General features: G+C 44.5%; 1 protein-coding gene across 1 annotated transcript in view; it reads right to left on the reverse strand.

Moving 5' to 3' along the window:
• Nucleotides 1-8,614, reverse strand: part of LOC308640334 (uncharacterized protein) — a gene marked incomplete at its 3' end in the record, with an annotated part of 106,093 nt that extends 97,479 nt beyond the window's left edge. Inside the window, exon 1 of the mRNA XM_081312284.1 lies at nucleotides 8,509-8,614. Coding sequence (XP_081168410.1) covers nucleotides 8,509-8,589 — 81 coding nt within the window. The remainder of the gene's footprint in view (nucleotides 1-8,508) is intronic.
• Nucleotides 8,615-9,530: the final 916 nt, after the last annotated feature.

Here is a 9,530-nt window from a genome sequence, read left to right on the forward strand (position 1 = left end):
TCCAACATCTTTAGAAACCCGAGAAATGTAAACTAAAACCTATCAGAGAGAAAATTAAATAGTATCAATGAAGATAGGAAGCAAAAGAATTCGAATAAACTCAAGGAGTTTAAGTGCTTTGTAATTATTTGTGGAAACTGTTTTGCTATTAAAGACACATAGTAGTCCCCCACCACAGGGACTTTCTGCAATCAAGTCATATGACCAGGATAATACATTAATAGTCATGGTACATTCATCTTAAAAATAGTGTAAAATACCATGGGTAAGTTTTATACGGGTGCCATATGCATGTGGCATTATGTATAACTCTGATGCACTAATAAACAATCCAGCATGCTTTACTCAATGGAAGCATCCAGTCCTAAAATTCATCCACAAAGTTAAATATATGTAAACTTAACCAAGAAACTTTTGAATTATAAGAGAGAAAAAAAAGAAGTTATTACCTAACATGTGCATTGTGAAGTGGTACTGTTACAATTGTCATCAAGGGGAAGTGCTGAAGATGGCAGCGAAGGGAGTGCATCACCCCCGTGCGGTGCGTCACTGTGCGGGAGAAATACGAGGTGAAAGAGCTGAAGGCTATCTTGTTGGGAATTTCCAGTGAAATTGAGGTGCTCCAGAATCTAGTGGATGGATTTCCATTGCGCAAGGTTCGGCTGCAGGGGCTCGGTTGCGGGCGATGTCTCCGCACGGAGGGTCGCAGTGCCTGATCAGCGGACCGCCCCGCAGCTGGAGTCTGCAGCGTGCGCTGGGAAGCGGCAAGGTGCTGGAGCAGGAGTGCAGCGATGCAGATTCTGGGGGCTCCTGCCAGTGGTGCAATGGTCATGCTTAGTGCTGAGCTCCGGCTTTGAGACAGAGGAGAGAAGCGATCCAGTTTGATTCTCGACACTGGTCGGACCACGGAGGAGGACAGCAGCCGCCATCTTGGAGAGCTGATGTAATCATCCCTGTTTTCTACTGATCTCAGCTCATTCAGCTACGAAACAGGTGATTTCAGGCTGGTACTTGCCTGCGTCTCGCAGACAGATCGCTCAGGCTCGGGGCTGGAGAACCTGTGGAGAATACACCTTGGGGCTCGCTCCTGGAAAGGCGTGCACCGGGCTTTGAGCGGCCGGATTCTGGTTCCCTGGGCTGCTTTGGCCCAGGGCTGGGGAACCTGCGGAGACTGCGTGTGGAGGCCAGCTCCAAGTGGAGCGTGCGCTGAGCTCGGGGCAGCTGGGCTCTGACTCCAGGAACAGTATTGGCCCGGGGCTGGGGAGCCCACGGGGACTGCGTCTTTGAGCCTACTCCCAGTGGAGCATGCACCGGGCTCTGGCTCCCGGGGCTGCTTTGGCCTGGGGCTGGGGAACCCGCGGGGGTCACTCCGTGGAGCCTGCTCTTAGCGGAGCGTGGCCGGGATCGGAGAGGCCGGGTTCTGGCTCCCGAAGCTGCTTTGGCCCAGGGCTGGGGAACCTGCGGTGTCTGCTTCTCAGTCCGGGTCCTGCTGGGTGCTGTGGGGGCCAGGGGGGCAGAGTGGAGCTGCCGCCAGCGCCCAGAGCAGGCCAAGTGACCCGCCGGCGTGGTATCACGACACGCCAACTGCAGCTGGGGCCGAAAAGAGTAGCCGCCCACACCTAGAAGAGGACCAGCGACCCGACGGCGTGGTAGCCAAGTCACCCCATTTGGAGTAGGGGCTGTGCAGAGCCGTCTGAGCCTGCAAGGTAGGCAGACCTGCAATCCACTGGCAGGACAGGCCCGGTAGCCTGCCAGCGTGGTGAACAAGTAGCACCGAGGCAGTCACGTCACACTGGTTGGAGTAGGGGTGGAGCAGAGCCGCCACCCATGTCTGGAAAAGGCCCAGCGACCCATTGGAGAGGCAGTCAGGTACCCCCACTGGGAGTGTGGGCTGAGCAGAACTGCCGCCCGAGCCGGCAAGGTAGGCAGACCTGCGACCCACCAGCGGAACAGGCCTAGAGGCCTGCCAGCATGGTAGACACGTCACACCAATTGGAGTAGGGGCCGAGCAGAGCCACCACCCACATCCAGATCAGGACCAACGACCCGAGGGCGTGGTAGTTATGTCACCACAATTGGAGTGGGGGCAGAGCAGAGCCGCCACCTGCGCCCGCAGGGTGGGCAGACCTGTGACCGACCAGCGTGGTAGACAGACCACCCTAATTAGAGGAGGAGCACATCCACTACCCGCCCTGCAAGGGAGATTTCCCAACTATACAAGAGCAATATAAAAAAATAGGGGGGAAATTTCAAAAACACAACAGTTTCACCAAGCAGAAAGAAACGCAAGCAGTATGAAAAGACAAGGAAAGAAAGGACCACAAGCAATGCAGGTCAACTCAACTTAAAAGAGGTAATAGCTGCAACAGATGGAATGTCAGATAAAGAGTTCAGGATATACATGCTTCAGATGATCTGGAGTCTCAAGGAAGATGTGAGACAGCAAATCAGACAATGAAAGATCACTTTGACAAGGAACTACATAAACAAATCCAGAAAATAAAAGATCAATTTCACAGGGAGATACAGGTAATAAAAAACAAACAAATAGAAATCCTAGAAATGCTGGAAGCAATAAACCAACTTAAAAACTCAATTGAGAATACTACCAGCAGAGTAGATCACTTAGAAGATAGAACATCAGACAATGAAGACAAAGTATTTCAACTTGAAAAGAACATAGACAGCTCAGCAAGTCTGCTAAGAAACCATGAGCAGAACATCCAAGATATATGGGATAACATTAAAAGATCAAACTTAAGAGTCATTGGGATACAGGAAGGCACAGAGCTCCAAACCAAAGGAATAAACAAGCTATTCAATGAAATAATATGAGAAAACTTCCCAGACTTGAAGAATGAAACAGAATCCCAAATCCTAGAAGCCTACAGGATGCCGAATGTGCAAAATCATAAGAGATCCACATCTAGACACATTATAATGAAGATGTCTAACATACAGAAAAAAAGAGAATTTTAAAAGCTACAAGAGAAAGGAAGCAGATTACATTTAGGGGTAAACCAATCAGGATAACAGCTGATCTCTCAACACAGACTCTGAAAGCTAGAAGATCCTGGAATAATATATTTCAAACACTGAAAGAAAATGGGTTCCAACCAAGAATCGTGTATCCGGTGAAATTAAGCTTCAGGATGGAAGATGAAATTAAAACCTTCCACGATAAACAAAAGTTAAAAGAATTCACAGCTAGAAAACCATCTCTACAAAAATCCTTGGCAAAACATTACAGGAAGAGGAAATGGAAAATAACATTGAAAACCAACAGTGGGAGGTAGGGCAGTAAAGGGGGGAAAGTAATCAAAGAGGAAAACAAATCAGGTTTGTAACATTAATAAACAAATATGGCTGGAAGAACAAACCCTATCTCAATAATAACCCTAAATGTTAATGGCTTAAACTCACCAATTAAGAGACACAGGCTAGTTGAATGGATCACAAAACAAGACCCAACAATATGCTGCCTACAGGAGACGCATTTGATAGGAAAAGATATACATAGACTGAAGGTGAAAGGTTGGGAAAAATCATACCACTCATATGGACTGCGGAAACAAGCAGGAGTGTCCATACTCATATTTAATAAAATAGATTTCAAGCCAGAGTTAATCAAAAGAGATAAAGAGGGACACTACATACTGCTCAAGGGAACCATACACCAACAAGACATAACAATCATAAATATATATGCCCCAAACAATATGCAGCTATGTTCATCAAGCAAACTCTTCTCAAGTTCAAGAGTCTAATAGACCACCACACAACAATCATGGGAGACTTCAACACACCCCTCTCACCACTGGACAGATCTTCCAAACAAAATTTAAATAAGGAAACTATAGAACTCCATAACACAATTAACAACCTAGACTTAATTGACATATATAGAATATACCACCCAACATCAAGTAGTTACACTTTTTTCTCAGCAGCACATGGATCCTTCTCAAAAATAGATCATATATTATGTCACAGGGCAACTCTTAGTCAATATAAAGGAGTAGAGATAATACCATGCACTAATCTGACCATAAAGTAATGAAACTGAAAATCAACGATAAAAGAAGGAAGGAAAAATCATGCATCACTTGGAGAATGAACAATAGGTTACTGAATGATCAATGGGTTTTAGAAGACATCAAGGAGGAAATTAAAAAATTCTTAGAGTTAAATTAAAACACAGACACAACATATCGGAATCTATGGGACACAATGAAAGCAGTTCTAAGAGGAAAATTCATTGCTTGGAGTTCATTCCTCAAAAAAAGAAAAAAACAACAAATAAATGATGTCATAATTCATCTCAAAATCCTAGAAAAAGAAGAGCAAAACAACAGCAAAAGAAGTAGAAGGCAAGAAATAATTAAAATCAGAGCTGAAATTAATGAAATCGAAACAAAAGAAACAATTGAAAAAATTGACAAAACTAAAAGTTGGTTCTTTGAAAAAATAAATAAAAATAGACAGACCCTTAGCCATGCTAACAAAGAGAAGAAGAGAGAGAACCCAAATTACTAGCATACGGGATGAAAAAGGCAATATCACAACAGACACTTCAGAAATACAGAAGATAATCAGAAATTATTTTGAATCCTTATACTCCAATAAAATAGAAGATAGTGAAGGCATAGATAAATTTCTTAAGTCATATGATCTGCCCATATTGAGTCAGGAGGATATAGACGACCAAACAGACCAATAACAATAGAGGAAATAGAAGAAACCATCAAAAGACTACCAACAAAAAAAAGCCCAGGACCGGATGGGTATACAGCAGAGTTTTAAAAAACCTTTAAAGAGGAACTAACACCAATACTTTTCAAGCTATTTCAGGAAATAGAAAAAGAGGGAGAACTTCCAAATACATTCTATGAGGCCAACATCACCCTGATGCCTAAAACAGACAGAGACACTTCAAAGAAAGAAAACTACAGACCAATATCTCTAATGAACCTAGATGCAAAAATCCTCAATAAAATTCTGGCGAATCGGATTCAAAAACATATCAAACAATTGTACACCATGATCAAGTAGGATTCATCCCTGGGATGCAAGGCTGGTTCAACATACGGAAATCAATAAATGTTATTCACCACATCAATAGACTTAAAAATAAGAACCATATGATCATCTCGATAGATGCAGAAAAAGCATTTGACAAAGTACAGCATCCCTTTATGTTCAAAACTCTAGAAAAATTAGGGATAACAGGATCATACCTCAACATTGTAAAAGCAATCTATGATAAGCCACAGGCCAGCATCATTCTGAATGGAGAAAAATTGAAGGCATTCCCTCTAAGATCTGGTACAAGACAGGGATGCCCTCTCTCACCACTTCTGTTCAACATAGTCCTCGAAACACTGGCCAGAGCAATTAGACAGACGAAAGAAATTAAAGGCATAAAAATAGGAAAAGAAGAACTTAAATTATCACTATTTGCGGATGACATGATTCTATACCTAGCAGACCCAAAAGGGTCTACAAAGAAACTATTAGAACTAATAAGTGAATTCAGCAAAGGATATAAAATCAACACGCATAAATCAAAGGCATTCCTGTATATCAGCGACAAATCCTCTGAAACGGAAATGAGGACAACTACTCCATTCACAATATCCCCCCAAAAAATAAAGTACTTGGGAATCAACCTAACAAAGATGTGAAAGACTTATACAATGAAAACTACAGAACCCTAAAGAGAGATATAGAAGAAGACCTCAGAAGATGGAAAAATATACCCTGTTCATGGATAGGCAGAACTAACATCATCAAAATGGCGATATTACCAAAAGTTCTCTCTAAGTTCAATGCAATGCCAATCAAAATCTCAACAGCATTTCTTATAGAAATAGATAAAACAATCATGAAATTCATATGGAATAATAAAAGACCCAGAATAGCAAAAATAATGCTAAGCAGGAAGTGTGAATCAGGCGGTATAGCGATACCAGACTTCAAACTATACTACAGAGCTATAGTAATAAAAACAGCATGGTACTGGTACCAAAACAGGCGGGTGCACCAATGGTACAGAATAGAGTACACAGTAACCAATCCACAAAACTACAACTATCTTATATTTGATAAAGGGGCTAAAAGCATGCAATGGAGGAAGGATAGCATCTTCAACAAATGGTGCTGGGAAAACTGGAAATCCATTTGCATCAAAATGAAACTGAATGCCTTTCTCTCGCCATGCACAAAAGTCGATTCAAAATGGATCAAGGAGCTTGATATTAAATCAGAGACACGGCATCTGATAGAAGAAAAAGTTGGCTATGATCTACATACTGTGGGGTCGGGCTGCAAATTCCTCAATAGGACACCCATAGCGCAAGAGTTAACAACTAGAATCAACAAATGGGACTTACTCAAACTAAAAAGTTTTTTTCTCAGCAAAAGAAACAATAAGAGAGATAAACAGGGAGCCTACATCCTGGGAACAAATCTTTACTCCACACACTTCAGATAGAGCCCTAATATCCAGAGTATACAAAGAACTCAAAAAATTAGACATTAAGATAACAAATAACCAAATCAACAAATGGGCCAAGGAACTGAACAGACACTTCTCAGAGGAGGACATACAATCAATCAATAAGTACATGAAAAAATGCTCACCATCGCTAGCAGTCAGAGAAATGCAAATCAAAACCACCCTAAGATACCATCTCACTCCAGTAAGGTTGGCAGCCATTATGAAGTCCAACAACAACAAGTGCTGGAGAGGATGCGGGGAAAAAGGTACACTTGTTCATTGTTGGTGGGACTGCAAATTGGTGCAGCCAATTTGGAAAGCAGTATGGAGATTTCTTGGAAAGCTGGGAATGGAACCACCATTTGACCCAGCTATTCCCCTTCTCGGTCTATTCCCTAAAGACCTAATAAGAGCATGCTACAGGGACACTGCTACATCAATGTTCATAGCAGCACAATTCATGATAGCAAGATTGTGGAACCAACCTAGATGCCCTTCAATTGATGAATGGATAAAAAATGTGGCATTTATACACAATGGAGTATTACTCTGCATTAAAAAAATGACAAAATCATAGAATTTGGAGGGAAATGGATGGCATTAGAGCAGATTATGCTAAGTGAAGCTAGCCAATCTTTAAAAAACAAATGCCAAATGACTTCTTTGATATAAGCGGAGTAACCAAGGACAGGGTAGGGACGAAGAGCTTGAGAAGAAGATTAACATTAACCAGTGATGAGAGGTGGGAGGGAAAGGGAGTGAGAAGGGAAATCACATGGAAATGGAAGGTGATCCTCAGGGTTATACAAAATTACATATAAGAGGAAAGGAGGGGTAAGAGAAGAATAATACAAGTGGAAGAAATGATTTACAGTAGAGGGGGTAGAGAGAGAAAGGGGAGGGGAGGGGAGGGGAGGGGATGGGAAGGGGGATAGTAGAGAATAGGATAGACAGCAGAATACATCAGACACTAGAATGGCAATATGTAAATCAATGGAAGTGTAACTGATGTGATACAGCAATCTGCATATGGGGTAAAAATGGGAGTTCATAACCCACTTGAATCAAACTGTGAAATATGATATATTAAGAACTATGTAATATTTTGAATGACCAACAATAAAAAAAAAATTGTCATCAAGGAATTACGACGTCAACAAAGTCCATCCATGAGCCCATGAGTGTGTAAAAATCATACACTTAATTGCAATGGAAAAGCCATTATCAATCAAACCTTAACCAGGCCAATCTCAGCAACTTAGCTAGACCAGCGATCAGAATAAAAACTAAAAACTACCAGGGACAGAGCTGAGTGGTAAAGCACCCTTCTGTTAACTACAAAACAAAAACAAACAAAAACAAATAAACTCCACAAACTAGCTCAGGAATAAGTGAGGTCCCTGTACACCGCAGCTCCCCTCCTGCAGGAAAACGGTATTTGGAGATTTATTATTATTATTATTTTTTTTTTGGCACCTGGCATTGAACTCAGGGGCATTTGACCACTGAGCCCCATCCCCAGCCCTATTTTGCATTTTATTTAGAGGCAGTCTCTATTTGCCTCACCCACTTGCTGAGGCTGGCCTGGACCTCGCAATCCTTCTGCATCAGCCCCCACCCCAGCCACTGGGATGACAGGCATGCAGGATCCCCTGGCTTGGAATTGGATTCCTGTCCTGGTCCCACCTGTCAATCACCACAGCCCAGGAAGATGCCAGGCAGCCTTGCTCACTTGCCAGATAGATAGGACTCCAGCAGGGGCTGAGGCTGCCCCAGGGGATGGGGATGCTGCGAGGGGTCTCCGCCACTGTCATGCTCTCCACCCGGCTGGCCAGGGGGACTGAGGTGCGCTGTCCACCATGGGCTCAGACCTGTGGACGCAGCGAGCGCCCAGAGTCCGGGTCGGCCAACTAGGGTTCCCGCCACAGCAGGACCCGCCAGACCGCCTCCCTGCCCCATCTCCCTCCTGAGCCTCCCTGTCCAGGCACCAGGTGCCACTGCATATTCACCATTTCCTGGTGCCCAGAAGCCAAGCTTGCCCTGGAGAGCTTCAGTCCCTGCATGGCAGGGCCACCCGGGATCCTGGGCATGAGCGAAGCCTGGAGTCCAACTGCAGGAATCCTAGAAGCACGGAGCAGGGAGAAATAAATCCCACCCCGAGCGCGGAGGCCCGCCCCCTGCTCGCTGGCTGCGCTCAGGATTGGACAGCGCTCAGCACGGGGGATTCTGATTGGACAGGGCGTCAGTCAGTCTCCTCTCTCCCCAACCTGAGCCCAGGGAGCCTTCTTTTTGAGTGACAGCGGGGTGATATCCGATTCAGGCAAGATGGAGGCCAGAACGGCAGGATTTGGGTGCAGCTTTTTTTCTTTTCATTTTGAGGTCTGGGAATTGGGTTAGGGTTAGGGTGACCAGAATTCTAAGTTCTGCTGGGTTTTGATGTTAGGAAATTGAAGTCATTTCTGGAAAGTTTCACCACCTGGGCCTCCTCCTACAATAAGACCACCCAAAGCGTCTTCAGGGTGCTGACTTGTCCTCTGTTCATCTGTGCAAAATTCTCCAAGCAGAACTGGTCATTCGCCCAGTGGGAACTGCCCAGTGCGTCATGTCCAGCACTAGTGGAGGCTCACTGGGGGCCTGGCAGGCGCCCTGGAGGAGTTTGCCACCCAGTTAGCAGCCTGAGAGCTGATGTTCCTCCAGCTGAGTAGAATCTATCTCCTGCCCACATGGAGGCTGGAAGCAGAGTAAGGAGGTCAGCACAGAAGAGACCCGAGAACGCAGATCTGGGAAAACCCCAGCTGCACCCAGGCTCCCTTGCTCCCTGATGCACTGGGGGTTGAATTCAGAGGACTCGACCTCTGAGCCCCTTCCCCAGCCCTACTTTGAATTTTATTTACAGACAGGGTCTCACTGTGTTGCTTAGCCCCTTGCTTTTGCTGAGGATGGCTTTGAATTCACCATCCTTCTGCCTCAGCCTCCCCAGCCGCTGGAATGACAGGCATGTGCCACTCTTTTCTTTCTTTCTTTCTTTTTG

Source organism: Spermophilus citellus (assembly GCF_964194105.1).
Source record: "Spermophilus citellus genome assembly, contig: SCAFFOLD_288, whole genome shotgun sequence".
Classification (NCBI taxonomy): domain Eukaryota; kingdom Metazoa; phylum Chordata; class Mammalia; order Rodentia; family Sciuridae; genus Spermophilus; species Spermophilus citellus.